The sequence below is a fragment of the Macrotis lagotis genome, chromosome 7 (genome assembly GCF_037893015.1).
Source record: "Macrotis lagotis isolate mMagLag1 chromosome 7, bilby.v1.9.chrom.fasta, whole genome shotgun sequence".
Taxonomy (NCBI): Eukaryota; Metazoa; Chordata; class Mammalia; order Peramelemorphia; family Peramelidae; genus Macrotis; species Macrotis lagotis.
The window spans coordinates 66,977,337-66,998,199 of NC_133664.1; the positions used below are offsets into that span (position 1 = coordinate 66,977,337).

Below are 20,863 nucleotides of genomic sequence, written 5' to 3' on the forward strand. Positions count from 1 at the left end.
CATGAACCCTAGTTTATGAATCCCTGGTCTTAAAGATTCACTTATTTAATATTAAATAGAGAGTTTGGGAATCAGAGACCTTGAACACTAGTGAATGGCACAGAAACTGCAGAATTAAAAATAATTCTTTCCCCCAAACACAGTAAAAATGTCTGAAAAAGGAACATTCATCTAACACTGTGATCCTTCCTGAGTCCAGTTAACTTTTTTTTCTGATTTTCCTAGAAGTTTTTTAATACTATCATGGCAGACAGAGAAGAAGGGAAATATTCAGGATCTAAAAGAGTAAGCAGCTTTTAGACTACTTGATCAGTAAGCATTTCTACTATTTGCCAGGCTCTGTTGGCATCTAAAGACAAAAGCAAATCAACTTCTGTTCTCAAAGAGTATTTGAATGGGGAGAAAGTATGCTCATTTAAAATAATGATGGTGGTGCTGCTGATGAGAGTTAAACCTAGCTCTTTTTTATAAGGTTTTTGAATGGCAAATGGAGTTAAGTGGCTTGCCCAAGGCCACACAGCTAAGTAATTATTAAGTGTCTGAGATCGAATTTGAACCCAGGTACTCCTGACTCCAGGGCTGGTGCTTCATCCACTGCACCACCTAGCCACTCCTAAACTTAGCTTTTATAGCTCTTTAAGGTTTGTAAAATTCTTTTTTTTTTAGGTTTGTAAAATTCTTAACAAATATAAGCTCTTAATAAATATTTTATTTTACTCTAACAACTCTGGGAGGAGGACCTAGATTATCCTCATTTTACATTTTATTTCTTTTTCTTCTTCCTCACTTCTTCCTTTCCCTCCTCCCTTCTGGTTAGCCCCTAGACAGTCTGACCAGTCTTCTGCAGACTTGAGAATGAGACCAGTTTGTATATATGTAGCTATGCATTATATATATATATATATATATATATATATATATATATATATATATAGTCTAGGTAATCTTGGGGAGGGGGAGGCCTTAGTATGGGGAGGAAGAAAAGTATAAAAGTGATGACACTTCTTGTCAGTTGAATCATAAAGGAAAGTAGGGATTTCAAGAAAGAAAGGTAAAGAGGGAGGGCATTCCAGCATGCAATATATTATTAGAGGAACAGAAAGTCATTATGGTGGGATGAAAGACAGCAGAGAATAGAGTGTACTAAGACCGCAAAGGTAAGATAGTGTCATGCAGAGAAGAGCTTTAAATGGATCCTGGAAGTATTAGGGAGCCACTGGAGTTTATTAAACAGATGGGGTGAAACAGTCAGACTTGTACTTCAGGAAAATCACTTTGGCAGCTGTATGGATTATGCATTAAAGTGGGAAAAAACTAGTAGCAGGAGAGAGAAATTAGGAGGATACTGTAACAGTTGATTGATTTTTGAAACAGATATTATAAATTTTGCAATAGGCATTGCAAAAAATGAATTAATGTAGTTGTGAGTTTAAGGAAGGGGATAAATGTGAGAGATATTGTAGAGATAGGAGTGACAAGATTTGGCAAATGACTGGATAAACAGTGAATGAAAGGGTCAGAAATCAGCACTGAGGTTCTGAACCTGGATGGCTAGAAGGATAGTGGTGCCTTAGAAATAGGGAAATTCAGAAGATGGACAGGTTTAGGTAGAAATATAATGAGTTGTTTTGAACATGTTGGATTTGAGATGTCTTTGGGAAACCATTGGAAATGTCCAAGAGACAGATAGTGATGTGGGACTAGAGCTCAAGAGGGAGAATTGTACAGAAATAAAGATCTAAGAGTTCAGAGACCTCATCATCACAGAAAAAAGATTCACTGAACCCATGGAAGTTGATGAGGTCACCAAGTAAGAGAATATGGAAAGGGAAGAGGACTGGGTCTGTGGGATATGCCTGCAGTTAGATGGTCTAAAGAATGATTTGTGTACTCTATGGTAGAGATAATTAAAGGAGTTTTGTTGTTGTTCAGTCATTTTTGACTCTTTGTGACCCCATTTGGGTTTTCTTGACAAAGGCACTGGAGTGGTTTGCCATTTTCTTCTCCTGCTCATTTTACAGATGAGGCAACTGAGGCAAACAGGGTGAAGAAACTTGCCCTGGGCTACACAGCTAGTAAGTGTCTGAGGTCAGATTTGGACTCAGGGAGATGAATCTTCGTGACTCTAGGACCAGTGTTTTCTTTTCACCAACCCAGTTAAAAATCTTTAACAATAGCCAATTAAAAGAATTTATTTTTGGAAGGTGGTGTACCTGCATTTAACTATTGCAATTTTCATAAAAAATCTTATTAGATTATCCTGTAAACCATTTTATTTGATGTAAATCATAAGAAAGCTGGTAAACAAAGGACAAGGTTAATACTTGCCTAAAAGGTTTTTCTACAACTTTAGTAAATGAAATGCCATTTCTGTCACTTAAGTCCTCAGTGGGCACTGATTAACTTGATGACATAAATGGATCAGGTAATAGTGAGATATTCCTGGAATGAGATCTTGATTTTTTTTACAGACATCATAGGCTTAAAGAATGGTACCTATAATGTTTTCAAAGTCCTTCAGAGGAGCTTGATCCATCCTCAGATTTTTCCCATCATTAAATACAGGATATTTTCTTATAGCTCGATTAAATCCTTTCTGTAACAGAAAGCCAAAAAGTGATCCAGCTGCATAGGTTTTTAGATCTGTGTGGACTTCAGAACCTCTCATTATACTACATTCTTTTTTTTTCTCAGTTTTATGCAAAAGTTTTTGATGAATTCTGGATTTGCATTTAGGGAACTTGGGTTCAAACTCCAGTTTGCTTTGTGATCTTAAGCAAATTACTTAACCTCTTAGAGCTCGGTTTCTTTATATTTTAAATGGGAGGTGGGGGGGGGGAGTAGATAAGAGTGCTGGTCCTGAAGTCAGGAAGACTCATCTTTCTGAGTTCAAATCTGGTATCTGACACATACTAGCTATGTGACCCCGGGGAAGTCATTTCACTCTATTTACCTCAATTTCCCTATCTGTAGAATGAGCTGCAAAAGGAAATGGCAAATCACTCCACTGTCCTTGCCAAGAAAACCCCAAATGGGGTCATGAAGTGTTAGATCAACTGAGATGGCTGAACGGCAAAAAATGGGGGGGGCAGAGGGGAATCAGACTAAATTACTTCTGGGGTCCCTTCCAGCTCCATATCTATATGCCAAACAAATACAGTTTTTAGACCTGGAAAAAAACTTAAGACAATTACATATTGACATAGTCATTTACTGGAGTGATCAGACAGATCCAGCTTTGTCCCCAATCCCATCCAAAAAAGTTCATTCTTCCCATTTCAATGAATTTCTAGAACCTAACAAGACTATGGAACCCCAAGAGTTACTTTAAGCACTAGTTATCCTGACTATAGAAAAGGAATGCTAGCTACAAAAGTGCTAACATGGACAAAGTAACTGGTCTGTCTGGTCAAGTCTAGTCCTTGATGTTCTCAGAAAGCACCAGGGAGCCCCAGAGCACATATTCAAGGAAGCAGTTTGCAAGTCTTAAAGAATTCTCCCTCTGAATGTGAGAAAATTGAGACAATTATGCACTGTTGGTGGAGTTGTAAACTGATCCAGCCTTTTACAAAGAGCAATGTGGAATTATGCCCAAAGGGTTATACAACAAAGGTATTCTCTTTGATCTAACAATATCACTGCTAGGTCTATATCCCAAAGAGATCAAAAAAAAAAAAAAAAGAAAAGAAAAGGACTAAAATGTACAAAAATATTTATAACAGCTTTTTTTGTGGTGGCTAAGAATTTTGAAATCAGAGATGCTCATCAGTTGGGGAACAGCTAAACAAGCTGTGGTATATTATTATAATAGAATATTATTATGCTGTAAGAAATGACAAGCAGGATGATTTCAGAAAAACCTCGACTGACATGATGCATAGTGAAGTGAACAGAACTAGGTAAACACTATCAGGGTAAAAGCAATAGTGTATGATGAAGAACTGTGATTAATTTAGCTATTCTCAGCAATACAATGATCCAAGACTATCCCAAAGAACTAAAGATGAAGCATTCTCTCTGTCACTAAAGAACTGATATTGACTGAATACAGACTGAAGCATGCTATTTTTCCACTTTCATTTTTTTATTTTAGTGTAGTCTTCTTATACAAAATGATTAACATAGAAATGTTTTATATAATTGCACATGTATAACCTATATCTGATTGCTTACTGTCTCAGGGAGGGAAGGAGGTAGAAATAGAATTTGGAACTCAAAACTTTAAATAGAAATATAAAAAAAGTTTTTTAAAAAAGGAAAAAACTCTAACAGAAAAAAAAGAATTCTCCCTTCCTGAAGTACTAAGCCAAAATAGCAGCTGCTGGAGTAAGATCTGTGGTTTAAAGGAGCACAAGTTCATGAATCCCTGGATATCTTGGGGAATAACAAAGTCTGAGAGCTTCCAGAGCTGCCCTTAACTTATATGGAATTAATTTTAAGGCTCCCAGTCCCAAGCAGGACAAGATGATACACATTGTACACAATATCCATGCATACAGTTCTGACACCAAACAGTGGAAATAAAAAAAAATAATAATTGAAAAAATATGCCTGGACTAGCAATGGGATGGATGAAGAAATGGTGCCGTCCTCCATATGTATGTTCCTTGGCTGCTACAGGTGCTTTCATTGGCTTGGAAACCTCTGCTAATCAGATCATTATTTTCTGCCATGCCATTTCATTAAAAATAAGCATAAAATTAATGGAATAAAATCCAATAAACTAGCATACTTCTAAAGGAACTTAACAAAAGACAGACCTTGTTGACCTAATCACATTCTACTGAGCTACTATGTTCCATTTTAAAAAGCTACCAACAAATTCCTGGAGGTTAAGATTCTTTTTTCCGTTCTTGGCAAGGGATACGCAAGATTATCTTCATACCAATTTGCTCTGAATCTTTCGAAGGGGATTCTTCCTGGTTTCCTTGAAGGGGGACATTGATATTCTTGGATCTATGACTTTGTTGAAGATAAACATGAAAACACCTAGTTCCTTCCATTAAGAACAATATTTTTTTGGTGACAACTTCCCCTCCTCCCTTCTTTCCACTATCCCCTCAGTTAAATTCCAGGAAATGTTTAGAATCGAAGAACAAATGGAGAAGTTAAAAAAAACACAACAACAACACACATATACTAACTTTAATATAATGGCAGCTTAAATTTTAGACATAGAAATGCTTTTTTTCCCTTCCTATTTTGAAAAATTAATCTTAAACAGATTAAAAGGCACTGTTCTTTGTTTTCACATCTGATCTTTGTTTCTTCTTTCACTATCAGTTGCTCTATAAATAATTACAATCATTAATTTACATTTCCAACTTTTTCTTAACTTCCATATCAAATCAGTTGCCAAGTTTTGTCAGTCTCACCTCTAAAACATCTCTCCTACTAGCCTTTTCTTTTCTCTACTCACTGAGCCAGTATCCTAATTTAGGGCCTGATCTCACTTGGATGGTGAGTAATCTATTGGAATGAGTCTGGATTTGTGGTCTGAGGACTTGAGTTCAAATTGCAACTTTTCCACTTATCTATGTGACCTTATAAGTCATTTAACTTCTCTGCAACTCAGTTTCCCCTTCTGTAAATTAGACAAAATAACTTCTAAGATCCCTCAGCTCTAAATTGTACTATTTAGAAGAGCAAAGGTGGAGGAAGAGCTCAAACTAATGGACCTCATGACCCTCACTGGTCTCCTTGTTTACAGTCTCTTTCCTCTTCCATCTAGGCTCTCAAGAATGACAAATTAATATTCTTAAAATGCAGATAGGACTGTGTGTTATTCCCCACCCAAAAATTTTCCATAGTTTACTATTGCCTCCAAATATGAAATACATACATACATACATACTCTTCAATTAGGGTCTCAAAGTCCTTCACAATCAGGCTCCTGTTTACTATTCCAGTCTTATTTCATTTTACTTACATCTATGGACACTTCATAAAAATTAAATTGGTCACCTTGCTGTTTCCCATATATGGTGTTACATCTTTAGCCCCCGTGGCCTCTCTCTCTCTCTCTCTCTCTCTCTCTCTCTCTCTCTCCTGTTTCTCAAGTTTTGAATGTATTTCTTCTTTATCTCAGTAGAATCCTTAACATCTGTCAAAGCACAGCTCAGCTTTTACTTAGGTTTTTCCTGATTTGGTCAGTTATTAGCATATTTCCCCTCTTGAAATGACTTTGAATACTTTATATATATATATATATATGTATATATATTATTATTTGCTTAATTGTGTAAATGTCATATAGGCTCTTTTAGAAGGAAAGACTTTTCATCTTTATTTTTCGTGTCTCTAGCATCCAGCAATTTGCTTAGTAGAATGCATGTGCTTGTAAATGATTGTGAAATTGAATTAAAACTCTAGAGTCATATAAAACACTGGCTGTAAGAATCAGTGTAAATTGACATCTTTAAAAATATAGTGTACTAACGTCTTCCCCTTCACCTACTCTAGTTTTCCTACCTATAAATGTCTACTGGAGTTCTCCACTTGTATCACAATATCACTTTAAACTTTATTTATCCAAGACACACACACACACACACACACACAAACCCTTTTGATTTGCTTATTCTTTAACTCATACCAGTACTTCCATCTCCAAAACTAGTTTCCTTGACTAGCAGGAGAGCATCATTTTCTAATCAACTGGTTTTTTTCACTTTTCCTTTTCAATAAGTTATTTTAAAAACTGAATTAATTTAAATGATGTTACATGAAGTTCTCCAGCTGGTATAATGGGAAGAATACTGCCAATGAAGAGGACTTGGGTTCTGAATCTGAAACTTAGTTCCTGTGTGACCTTGGGCAAGTCACTTAACCTAGGTGAGCCTCAGCCTTCTCCTCCTCCCTAGAAATAGAAGGCTAGTCTAGATGGTTTCAGAGGTCCATTCTTTTCTAGATCTATGTTCCTACATATGTGATTCTCCACTGAAATTTAATCTTTTGCATCATGGTGATAAAAATCATTTTACATAGACTCTGTTAGTGCCGCACATACACTCTGACAGACCTGACTATACAGAAAGACTCTGCCTATGGACTTGGTGGCAGACTTTGAACCCATTGTCTGAAAGCAATCCAATTACTTCCAGAGATGCTATTATGGGAAGCTTGGCTGCCAGAAGATGGATTATTTTTGTCCACAACTTGGAAGGAGAAGAAGCAGGTAGGACTGGAGATAGGGTTTCAGATTACTGTTCTGGGCAAATCCCCGACTCTCCCTGGACTTGTTTTAGTCTACTGGAAGCATTTTTGTTGTTGAGACTGTCCTGTCTGCCTCATCATGGTACCATTTTGGGGTTTTCTTGGCAAAGACATTGGGGCAATGTCTTTTTACAGATGTCATTTTACAGATGAGGAAATTGAGGCAGAGGGGGGGTGAAGTGACTTGTCCAGGTTCTTCTAGCTAGTACATGTCTGAGGCCAGATCTGAACTCACAAAGAGAGGCCTCATTGACCCTAGGCCCACAGGTCCACTGTGACACCTAGCTGCCCTTCAGTGGGGCACAGGTCTAGATTATTTCTAAGGTTCCTTCTAGCCACAAATCTATGTCCTACATCATTAGACTAGCTATAAAGACAACGGTGACAACGGTCAAATTGGAATCTCTATTGATGGAAGGATTTTACAAGTTGATAAAATCATTCATCTTTGGAAATGGGAGAAGAAGGCTGCCATGATCCATGGCTTCCTAAGGTGTTGTTTCAAAAAATCAAAAACCAATCATTAAATGTGGGTCATGTGGATAGAGCACCAGACTTGGAGTCTGGAAGACTCCTCTTCCTGAGTTCAAATCTGACCTCAAACACTGCCTAGCTGTGTGATCCTGGGCAAGTCACATCCCTCTGTTTGCCTCAGTTTCCTCAACTCTAAAATAAACTGGAGAAGAAAATGGCAATGTACTCCAGTATCTTTGCCAAGAACACCCTAAATAGAGTCATGAAGAATCAGACACGACTTTAGAAAAAAGATAGCATAAATGCTATGTTGGCATCCAGTGAAATGTTCAAAGACCCAAGGCAAACTTCTTACCAAATAGGAGGGTTCTCTACATAGGATTTTGAATAAAGTCTGGAAGAGAATTGCAAAGGAAAAACAAAACAGGGATCAGTTGGAATCTGGAACAATGGAAGGGGTACTTACAACTTCATGATCTCAAATACTCAAAGTATTAAATTAGTCAGGGTTGGGCATGGTACTTTAAATAGCTGCTATTGTAAGCTAAAGGCCTGGAATCATTTCATCTCAAATGAACTTTCTCTCTCAACCTACTAACAAAAATAGTATCTGCAGAGTTAGACTGAGTTTTTCAGGGCCAGGTGCTAGGCAATCAGTCAATAAACAGATAAAGGTAGTACTAAATCTTTTCTGGAAAATAAATGTTTTGCCAAGTAAGATTGGTTCCACTTGTTGAATTACAAACTTTTTCTTTTATCATGCTATGTGCTAAGACTCCATGTTCACATTAGAATTCCATAAAGCCTTGGCACTTATGAATCGAATGATGATCAATTTGCTGAGTTCTAGTCAATTTTATATCATTAAGATTCTCATCTTCTAGAATGGCTGAAGTGTACTGAGTGCATAGCATTATTTTTATTAATTCTCATTTCACTTGAAATGAAAGCATAAGATAAAGCAGGTAACTCCCCAAGAACCTTTCCAACCCCTCTAATTCTAAGCTAGAATTTTATAAATCTTTGTTAATGATATTGAATTTTGGAGACCAGACTCCGTGGTCAGCATTTTCCCCTTTTATCCCCAGTCTGTAAAGTTGTGAAGCTTAATCAGCTTTATTTTACAAACACTCAAAATTCTTAAAGGCCTCCTCCTATCTTTTCATCATATATTCCATGGGGATTATTAACTCATCTTGTTGAAGCTGTCCTCATCTTCCCCCTGATTTGTACAAATTGTTTACACTTTAATTCAATTAGGCTCGTTATCTGCTCCAACTTATGACAAATATACACAGTCCTTGCTATTATTCAATAAAAATTGCTAGCCTGCTCTTCAAGGCCATAAATGAGACTTGTCAGGGTTGTAAGTCTGTTTCCTAAATTGATATGTACAAAGCAATTTTTTAGGTATTAGTTGCTGGGTACAGTTAGTTCCCAAACATTTAGTGTGCTGAGTTTACATATGGGATTCTTTAAGTGGGTTCTAATGTTTCTATAATCTGGTAAAATGCTATTAATCTTTTGTAGCCACTTTTTAAAAAGTACTCTGTGTGCTGAAAACAGGTTCAGAAATTCAAACCAATTTTATGTGGAGTCATACACTATCATTACATGAACATAATTAATTATCTTAATAAAAGGATTGGTGGACCCTTGTAAGGAACGCAGAACTCTTTGTTTATGTTGCTAAAATTCAAACAAAAATAATTAATTCATTGCTTATTTATTCATGTTTTTGCATTACCTGATACAATTACAATTATATGGCATCTTGCTAGATGCTTGGTAGTATTTAGGAGAAATTTGGGATGACCTTGAAATGATCTCTATGGTTCCAGCTGCTTATTCTAAACTCATACAAAACCAGATGTGCAATCAGTGCATCTGCGTTCAAAGGCTCTCCTGTGGATTTGGGGTGATGAAACAGACAAGACCAGAATGACAGGCAGATTAGACAGGTTTGGCAGAAAGGGAATTCTGAAGATACATGAATCTTTGTAGAACTGCATGAAAAGCAGGCCACATCTTTATTTAAATCACAGAAATGTAAAAGTATCATTGAAATAATTTTTTTAAATGGGGATCAATTTCTGGGAAAAATCATCATGGATTTTTAATAAGGGTATATTTTGTTAATGGCAATACTACAAAACAGTATAACTAAAAGTTGACTTTTTTAAAAGGATGTATGCAATTTTGGAATTAAAAAGCATCCTTTGCATATTTAATTAGATTGTTTTTATTTAAGCATTTGCCTTTCCTTTCTTTTTCTTTTTTTTAAAAAAAGAATTGTTAATAAAATGCCTCCCAATTTATGCTGCCCAGCCATGAAATCACATGTTCAGTGTCAAATAAAATTTAGTACCTAGTAAAATCTGTTCAGACTTCAACTATATTTTGCCTTCTCTGTAGCTAGAGCCAGCCTGCGGATGTTTGAGATGCAACCAGCTGCAGCTTCTTGGAGCACTTCATCAGGAGAGCCAACCATATCCAGTAAAAGCTAGGGCAAAAAGAAAGGGGTGGAGTAGAGAGAAAGAGAGAAAAAAAACCCAAAGATTATTCTTGAAGCAAAACTAATGAAATCATATGATTGGAACAATTTCAAATCATCAGTCTTAGAAAAACATGGACAAGGGTAGATGATAGTTTTAGGTAATAATCTCAAAAAATGACAGTAGACCTGGTGGTATTGATGACTTGAAGGGTTTGAGTTCCTAAACAACTCTTTATATTATTAAAGGCTAAGCTGGTTTCCCAGGTATTTCTCGTGCCTTTGGACATTTTCTCTCATTCAATAGGTAGATAGCGTAAATTGAAGTTCTGGTGATTTTATTTCTACAATAGTTATCTCATTTCTACCTTGACTTCTGACCACTTTCTCCTTATTTCAGAACTGATTGTCTTCTTTTTTCCATTTATTTAGTGTCTATTATGTACTTTCTACTCTGTTTCCCTTCACAAGCATATATAGTCAATGAGAAGTTTGTCCTCCATTCTGAACCTTCCACCTTTTTGTTATGAGGTGTGCAGTATGTTTTATCATTTAGTTCCTGGAATCATGGTGGTCATCATACTGATAAGGGTTCATCACAATAATATTTCATCAAATTTTTAAACCATAACTTGTTTATCCATCCCCCAATTTATGGACACCCCCTCAGATTCCTGTACTTTGCTACTTCAGAGTCTCAAAATTTTTTTACATCTTGAGATTTTTGTTCAGAACTAATCCTTCTCTTAATTTTTGTTACTGTTCAGTCATTTCAGTCATGTCTGACTCTTCATGACCCCATTTGGGATTTTCTTGTCAAAGAAAGTGGTTTGTCATTTCCTTCTCTAGATTATTTTATAGATGAGGAAACTGTGTGACTTACCGTGGGTCACACAGTTAGTAAGTATGTACAATTAAGTATCTGAGTCAGGATTTGAACTCAGAATAATTAATCTTCCAGACCCCAGGCCAAACACTCTAGATACTGCAGCACTTAGCCTCATTTTACAGATGAAGAAACTATGACTCAAATTTCACCGCTCTTATCGCTATATCTAGCCATCTCAAAGCACCTTTGCAAAATATTTTATATGCACATATTTATATATACATAAACATATATATATATATAAATAGCAAAGCCTCATATCATCAAACCTGCAAGATATCACAACCCCAACTTTACAGATGAATAAACTAAGCCTCAGAGATTTAATGATTTGCTCACAATCACTCAACTCTTAAGTGTCAGAATCAGAACTTGAACCCACATCTTGCCCCACTCCAAGCCCAAAGCCTTTTCCATTATGCTATCCTGCCTCCAAAAAGAGAATATCACTTTGTTAGGCTAACAATGGGTATAGTTATCTCAATGCGATTTTTATGAAGTGAGTCTTATTTGGAGAAAAGATTGGTCAATCTAAGGTTTGGAATGCTAGTCATGATGTTAATAGAAAACAAATCACTAAGTTTATGTGTTTAAAATGTTCTTTATCATTAAGCAATAGAAAAAGAATCTTTATCTGACTTGGAGTGTAGCTCTGAGGAAAAAGAGTTTTCATTATTTGGAATTATTTTAAGATTCATTTGAAAGATGCAGCACATCCTGAAATCCCATAAAACATACCATTTTAGGTCAAGTCATTCAATCTGAGTGCAGTTTTCTTACATCAAGGAACTTTTACAGATGGGTACTCTATGGCTTAAACCAAAAAGGAGAAGAAAAAAATCTCATTTGCTCCTCCCAGTATAATCTCCTCTGTGACTCTGTATGATTCTTTCTACTTATAATCTATAAGCATGAAATATCACTGGTGATTAATGAATTCCAAATTTTATTACCCATTAGCTGTCCTAAAACTACCCTTTTTTAGACTTTAAGGGAGATTCCAGAATCTTTGTTTTCTGAGACGAATATGTCTATGCTCACTCTATCAACAGTCTTCATGATTACATAAGTATCAATCATGTTTTTTCTCAGAGTGTAGCTTTCTAAACAGAAGTTATAAACATGGCTGAGTAGGAGAAATAAAACTACTCTTGTTCTGGCTTAAAGGGAGACTCCAGAATCTTAGTTTTCTGAGATGAATATGTCTGTCCTCACTCTTTCAATAGTTTTCATAATTACATAAAGATTAATCATACTTCTCTGCATCTTTCTAAACAGAAGTTATGAACATAGTTGATTGGGAGAATTGAGACATCACTGTTGGAGATCAGTAAATAAAGAAGAAGACAAGATTCAGGTTTAAAAAAATTGATAAGCTTAGTTTTAGGCATAAAGCTCAGTTAAAAAAATTCTGGTTTTAAAAGGGTCATTGGGGTTTCCAGGGGGAGGGAGTTGATCCATCATTGGTTGGAAAGACCCATATGGTATTCAGGAAACAACTAAGATCTGGAAATGGAGGTTTAAGAATCATTGGCATAGATGTGATTTTTAAAGTAGGAGTCAGAGAACATAGAATTTGAAGCTGAATGCTTTTCATATCATCTATTATGTCTCAAATAAGGTTAAAAAACTCAGTTATATAAAGAGATGAGATTCAAACTCATAAGCTCTGATTATAAATCCAATATGTTTTCCATCACAACATGCTGCCTCAAAAGGACTGAAACTATCACAAGTTATGTTTGAGTCCATCAATCAATTGGGTGCTATCAATTGAATAAACATTAATTAAACATCTATTATGGCTATTATAGGCAAACATCTATTAGTTTGATGCCTTTTGAAAAGATCACTGGGGAAAGCTTTCAGGGAAAGGAAGGAAGCCCCAAGATTTTAGGGAATATCTTCTTTAATGGGTGAAAAGAGGAAGACATGGAAAGACATGGAAAGCAGAAAGTCTCCTGGCCTGTCAATTGTCTTCATTGCCTAATAGAGATGCAAGGTAGTGTGTGCAAAGTACTTTGCAAATCTTAAATGTCAGCTATCATTATTATTATTATCTTAATTTCATCTTTTTGCTGGAATTCACATAGAAATGATCCTAAGACAAATCAATATCCTGCTATCCCTATTTTGCATTTAATGGTCTAGGAACTATTGAACTACAGAAGAAATAACCTCATAAAAGTATGAGGACATAAGGTCTTCTCCTAAAGGCTTAATGAAAGCATACTTGGTACAACTCCAGTATCAGACAGGATGACAGGGATGATATTTACCTCATCCTATTGCTATCTGATTTGGGGCTGGAAAATTGTTCCACTCCATCCTATTGTGGGTTCTGCTGCTTCAGAATTTATTTTAGATCATTATTTAAAGGTCTTTGGAGGGATTCTGGGGAGGCCCTGCATTTTCTCTGCCATCTTGGCTCCACTCTCCCTATAACCCGATTTTGATTTTATCTGCAATATCTCTGTATTTTGAAAGTTTTCCATTCCACACTGGAATGCTTATTCTGTAAGGTGATAACTATTAAAACTGTTATATCTGGATAAAGGAGAGCTGAGTAACTAAGGATATTTTGAAGTCTGTATTTGTAAAATGTGGGACAGCTAGGTGACAAAACAGGGCCTGGTGTCAGGAAGACTCATCTTGAGTTCAAATCTGACCTCAGACACTTCCTAGCTGGCTGACCCTGGGCAGCTCACTTAATCCTATTTGCCTCAGTTTCCTCATCTGTAAAATGGGCTGGAGAAGAAAACGGCAAACTACTCTAGTATCTTTGCCAAGAAAAGCCCAAATGGGATCATGAAGAGTTGAATATGACTGAAAGACTGAACAACAAAATTTGTAAGCTAGGATCTGCTGTCAGTTTGAGAGAGCAAATTTCTGATGTAGAATCCTAGCCACCCTTATGTTCTGCAAAATATTCTCTGAATGCAGACTGGTTGAAGACTGTAGGGACTTGCTGCCCCATTTCTATATTTTCTCAAACAATCTCTACTGATCACTAAGTTCTGGCTCCATAAGGAGAGCCTTCTTTTCTAATTTCTGCTGGCAAAATGATTTGATCCTTAATTTTCACCATAAGGTCTTTTCCCCCTACAAATTCTCATGATTCTATCATTTGACACTTTTGTCAATGTATTGATTGAGTTACGGGGACAATGCCCATTGAGAGCTCTTTGGTTCATCTCTAGGATTTTTGTCACTTCTTGGGCTCCATCTTACATTTGGCAAATATAGTGGCACATACCTGTTATTACCATTGCTTGTGGAAATGATACCTGTTTGTTCCAAAGGCATTTGGTCCTGGGTCCAGGCGTGGAATCTAGAAGATGTGAGTTCAGTTCTAGTCTCAGATACTTACTAACTGTGTGATCCTGGGAAAGTCACTTACCCTTTGTTTGCCTCAGTTTCCTCATCTGTAAAATGAAGATAAGAATAACACCTACCTCCCAGGGTTGTTGTGAGGATCAAATGAGATAATAACTGTGAAGGCTTTCAGTGTCTGGCATATAAGTATTCTATAAATGTTGAATGCTACTGCTATTGTTCTGACATCTTTATCATTAAAATGTCTAGTAATCTTCCTCCTTTTCGGTAAGGAAATATTAACCTTTTTATAAGCTAGATAAGGATGATGTACACTAGAATTTTTGTTAGAATACAGTTTTCCAGTCATAGTCTTTCATACATGGTAGATTATATACAGTTTGTAGTTCTAAAAGAACATATAAAATTGATATTTTGTAGTTGTTTATTGTTTTATTATTATTCTATTTTGATAACATAATAAATGATACAATTGATAATAGGAACTGAATAAGAGTTTCTATCCATTTGATCATTTTCATTGTCCCTTTCTGGGTCTTCTTCAGCTATATTATATCTGTTTTGTTTTCAATTTCTTTCTTAACAATGTCCATCATGAAATTTTGTTAACTTTCTTGACCCTCTGGCTTCAACAAAATACTTGACTGATGTCTGTTACAAACATTTTACAAAAATGCCTAGGCTGGATTGGTAATGATAGCTAAGAGCCCATAATTCAGTATATTTTGGGTTATTTCTTCTAAATGCATTATCCTATATTTCACAATGAAATTAATCTGCCATTTTGCTGTCCACTCACACAGCTTTGTGAAATCTTTCTCCAGACTATCCTCATTGACTTGAAAGTTTAAATTGCCAGCTAAATTTAATGTCCTATAAGACCTAAAGATTTTAATCTTTTGGATCATTAATCAATTTGGAAAATCAGAAAGCATGTTAGCTTATCTAGATCTTCAACAGAATTCATGGTTAACACTTCTCTACCCACTAAAGTAAGTGCCCATATATCTGTCCCTGACTATATTTTCCTATCTCAAATCTGGTTCTTCATCCATGACAAAATATTACCTCCAGTACTATTGGCAATCTATTTTTTTTTTTTACCTTTAGATGGTGAACCTAATCTAAAGTTTTCCTGTATACTTAAAGACCATTGGAGAATGCTCCTTATCCACATTCTTATTTACCTGCTTTCTTTTTTTTCCCCCAAGGCAAATGGGGTTAAGTGACTTGCCCAAGGCCACACAGCTAGGTAATGATTAAGTGTCTGAGACCGAATTTGAACCCAGGTACTCCTGACTCCGGGGCCGGTGCTCTATCCACTGAGCCACCTAGTTGCCCCTATTCACCTGCTTTCTAAATGAGAAATCAATCATCATTTTCTCTTACAGAAGTTACTTTGCATCCTCCCTGAACATGGTGCATGTTTGCCCCAAGGGTATTCCCAAAAGTCTTTTTTTTTTTTTATTATAGACTCTATCAGTTTGCCAAATGAAACTCAACAGTCTTCCAGTCTCAGATCTTATCTGGAGCCATTTTATGTCTGGAGCAATTTCTTCCCTTTATTATTTTTTTTTACTGCAACTTGGGCATTTCATTTAATATGAATGTAAATGACTGTTTTCTTTAGTAATTCTCCAACTTGAACTTTTCAGTCAATTAATCAATTACTGAATCAATAAGCATTTATTCAATGATTTGAAGAAAAAAATGAAACAGTCCTTGTTCTCTTACATTTTACAACCTTAATAAAACTTTCTAGAGATAACTATAAAGCTTAGGCTTCACTCTGTTACTCTGTTACTTACAAAATTCTAATAGTTTCCTCTTATCTCTCTAAGATAAAATACGAAGTCCCTCATCTGGTATTTAAAATCGATTGTAGGGACGGTTAGGTGGCTCAGTGGATAGAGCACCGGCCCCGGAGTCAGGAGTACCTGGGTTCAAATTCGGTCTCAGACACTTAATCATTACCTAGCTGTGTGGCCTTGGGCAAGCCACTTTAACCCCATTTGCCTTGAAAAAACTTAAAAACAAAACAAAAAAAATGAAATCAATTGCAAAACTAATGAGACTTGGTTCAACACATTCAAAGTTTAACATGCAATAAACACTTGTGGACTCATGAAGCCTTGGCTGAAATCAGTTGACTTATCACAAAGGCAGACCTTCAAGAGGAATCAACTAGCCAAGGTGAGCTGGTGAGGAGGTGAGACAAACTCTTGGTGGAGAGTCTGGGGACCATGTGGCCCATTGGCCCATTGGCCTGCTGCTGTTTCTATCTCTATTGCCTCTATTATGTCTAATTTTTAGGTGAAGCTTAGAGGTGACTATGACCTTGTCAGTTTGAAAAGGTCAGGAGAATGAGCCAAAAAATCTGGGAGCAAGAGTTCATGCTAAGATTTTCAAGAAGTCAAATCCAGAGTGACCAGACTGGCCCAGTTTGGCAGCTGCAAAATTGTGGATCCATTGCTTATCCTTCATTTGGAAGTACACTGGATCTTAGAAAGACTTGAGATTAAATCTGACCGTAGACATTATATGAACTGTGGGATTCTGGAAAAAAATCTATTTTTTTAAAACTGCTTTCTACCTCAATTTCTTCAGTAAAATGAGAATAACAATAATAATAATAATAATAATAGTAGCACCTATTTCCCAGAGATGTTAAGATCAAATGAATTAATATGTACAGCATGGTTTGCAAACTTTAAAGTGTTCTATAGGTGTTAGTTCCTATTATTATTATTAAGAGCAGATGCTTACCTGTGGAGGGAATATCCTTAGTCTAATAAAATTGCAGGTCTGGTCTCCCCCTGCCCCAATTGCTTTAACAAGAATAAAATCAAGGGTCCCCACGCAAATAATGTCTATTTTTCACTCCAACCCCTTGGAGATTTTTGTGTCTCCTTGAATTTGCATCTATGAATCTCATATAATGCTTTGAGAGCATTATACACTTATAAAGAGACTGAAGAAAAGACTGGAAATCAGAAGCATAGACTCTTCAGTACTGAAGTACTGAGGACATTTCAGCCCTTTGTTTTATAGATGGGGAAACTGAGGCCCAAAGAGGGGAAGTGGTTTGTTCCAGACTGAACCCAGATGCTCAGATTTCAAAACTTCTAGATCAGCATTGGTTCCAGTGGCTTTTAAATAAGATTCTTTTTGGATGCCTTTGGTTGTTTTTTCACCACAGTTATCCATTGTTTTCTAATGTCCTCACATAAAAGTCATTGAAGAAAAAATGGCATCAATGTCCAGTGGACACTATGAACTCACTGTCATCCAAATTGCAAAAAAGCAACACTGTCATTTAGGCAGACAGAGTCCAGTCAGCATCTATTAATCACTTTCTGTGTATGAGGAACTAGTTGAACCCATTCTTTAACAGTTCAGGAAAATGAGAAGGGAGGAAAAAAGAAAAAAGGGAGTGTGTGTGGGGGGCGGGGGGCAAGGCAGAGTTGCTGCTTCCACCAGAGGCCTGTGGCCCTGGTGAACTGTCAGATGAAATGAATTCCAGAGGCTGGGACCCCAGGCTTCAAGCTAGCTGCCGCAGAAGCTACCAAGCCGTGACAGCAGGAATGCCGCCAGACCGGCCGACTAGCTGTGATGGGGCTGGGGGAGATAGAACGAATTCCAGGCAAATTCATGTTCCTGTGTTGTGGATTAATTCTCCAACCACAATTGCAGTGCCCTATAAACTGGAAAATAGAAAAATTGTGCCCAGTTCAAATCAGCTCCAGGAACTAGAGCTATTTGCTGAAAACCTGCCAGTCTTAATGTGCGTCCAGGTACTCCCGAGATCACCCAACCCTAATTAAAGCCTGTATTTGCAGCCGGTATTCACCCAAACAAAGCCCAGGGAAACCACGAGAAAATCTGTTATCACTCAACTCTGCGCATAGTTTTCATGCAAGTAAAATATTACATAAAATTATGAACAGCTAAATATAAGAGCAGAAATTGAACGCAGGCATCAGGTTCACATGCTACCTTTCTCTAACCTTCCCGTTGATACATATCGTGGGTCACAGCTGTAGGCAGATGGGGTGTGCCCACAGTGATCAAAGGCTGAGAGTGTGTGTGTGTGTGTGTGTGTGTGTGTGTGTGTGTGCCTAACCAGTCATCTATACTACTTGACTACAAAAACTATAAAAAAAATGGTCGATGGTATGTCTGAATATTGTTTTCTTTTTAAAAGTTCCCTATAATAACAAGGAGGTGGAGGCAAGCTGATCTTCCATGTGTTCATGAAACTCCCCATAAATTTAAAGGGCACCTGCAGACATGCAGATTAAAAAAAAGGGGGGGGGGTTGAGGAGCAAAAACTCCATAAACTCGAGGCGTTTTTCCCCTTCTGAAACAATAATGATTTCTTTATAGTTAAAGAAAAAAGTCCTGGGTGGAGGAAATAATAAAACCATATCCCTTCCATCTTCTGTCCAACATCCTTTTGCTTTTCTAAGATTTCTTTCAAAGAAGATTTTCAAAATATTTCCATTTGAACGCTGCTCATTAGTGATTTCAAAAATGCTTGCTTATTCCTTTTCGTTAGTTGCCTGTTTTGCTCTAAGTTAGTTATGTGGGTGTTTGTATTGGTTTTTTTGGGGGAAAAAAAAGGTTTCTCTGGCATGTCCCAGTTTGCTTATGAAACTTGTAAGAAAAACAAGAATGCATATTTCAGAGCCTGACTCCAAACCCCAGACATGTATATACAGTACATGCAGTACATATGGTGGTTTGGCCAAAACAATATTTATTTATTTATTCAATTCATAAAACGTTCAATTCGTGGCTGCTGGGTGCATAACAAAGCAATGACTAACACTCATTGATGTTTAAGCAAAATAAAATAAAATGCAGGAAACAAAATAAGCCCAACTAAAAAATCTAACCAAAAAGATGGACTTTCCTTATATCCCAAATGTCAAAATATTCAAACTCTGAAAGAAAATCTGCAGCTTCCAACAACATTGCTCTCAATTGGGATTGGCCTTAAACTCAATTTTGAGGCTGTTATCTGTTTTTTGCTGCCTCCTACTGGTATACTTGCAATTTTCGCTCCTTTTCCTTCACTGTGTCACAGTTCCATGCTGCCCTTGGGCTCCTACAGTTGAATCTGACATGCTAATTTACACTGAGGTGTTAGTCATTTCTCTGCCATATGTGTCCTGGTACCAGATTCAATCTTTTTTGTTTTGTTTTGTCTTGTTTTGCAAGGAATAGGGTTAAGTGACTTGCTCAAGGTCACACAGCTAAAGTATTATGTGCCTGAGGCTGGATTTGAACTCAGGTCCTCCTGACTCCAGAGCCAATGTTCTATGCAACTGTGCTAACTACCTGTCCCTCCACTGTACCACTTCGCTACCCCCATCAGATTCAATCCTAAAAGTTACAACCTCTTCACTCTTTCATTTTGTATCATCTTAGAGTTTATTCTGGGATGTCTTTAGTTATAGCTTACATAGCTACCTTAGATCCAGGGTGGACACAAGTATGTCCAGCTACTGTAAATGCATTCACAGAGAAAATGCACATCGGTTATAAGACAACTTTTATACCCACAAAACATGAAAAAGAAAAGAACCACATGGAAGACTTAAAGTCACTCATAGTCAAACACTCTGATTTTCCACCCACTCCAGTGAGTCTCCCCTCTCTCTCTATGGCTCTCTATAGCCCTCCAGACTAATGGCACCACATTGTGGCTTGGGCTGACTTCAGAAGAGAAAAGAATGTGGCCACTCTGATAGTCAATTAAGTCCCACTTTTATCCAGGGATACCTCTATTCTCAAGGCTGATTCTAAAGCCATTTTTATGGGGACAAGTCCAGAACAACTTTCTAATTGTCCCTACTCACAAAAAGTCAAGACAGCAAATATCTTCATAGGGGTATTGGACTACTCTTGGTATTATTAGGTCAAAGGATAAACACAAGTCTAGAAACTTCTGAAATGTAGTTCCAAATTACTTTCCAGAACAGCTCTGCTAATTCACAGACCCACCAACAGTGTACTGGTATGCTGCTTTTCCTGCAGCCCCTCCAACATCTGATGACTTTTCTTTCTTTTATCATTTTCCCCAATTTTATGGGTGTCTTGATTCTTTTAAAAAAGGCAGTCAATCAATATTTCTAGTATGTTTAAGGTATTATTACCTGCCTGCTCCCTATTCTTCCTTTCTGTCTTCCTATTCTTCTTCTTCCTTCTTCTTCTTTTCTTCTTCTTCCTTCTTCTACTTTCTTTTTTTCTTCTTCCTCCTCCTTTTCACCTATACATCCAATACCTTCTAGGTCATGAAAGAACATTGGTGTGGCACTTTTTGGACTAAAGAGGTTACTGAGCCCTGAATTCTACTGCACATAAAAAACAAGCCAGGCAGTCCCTAAAACTCAGGCACATCATATTCCTAAATAAGTCTTAACTGATTGGACTGCTGAAGAATCAAACTT

At 36.8% G+C, this 20,863-nt stretch overlaps 1 protein-coding gene across 4 annotated transcripts in view; it reads right to left on the reverse strand.

Annotated features, from left to right (window-relative positions):
• Nucleotides 1-6,238: 6,238 nt before the first annotated feature.
• Nucleotides 6,239-20,863, reverse strand: part of ODAD2 (outer dynein arm docking complex subunit 2) — a 202,334-nt gene continuing 187,709 nt past the window's right edge. For all 4 annotated transcript variants that reach the window (XM_074193049.1, XM_074193050.1, XM_074193052.1 and 1 more), the window contains 2 exons: nt 10,058-10,192; nt 6,239-9,594 (listed from right to left, as the gene is read on the reverse strand). In XM_074193049.1, coding sequence (XP_074049150.1) covers nt 10,079-10,192 — 114 coding nt within the window. In that variant the 3' untranslated portion in view covers nt 6,239-9,594; nt 10,058-10,078. The remainder of the gene's footprint in view (nt 9,595-10,057; nt 10,193-20,863) is intronic.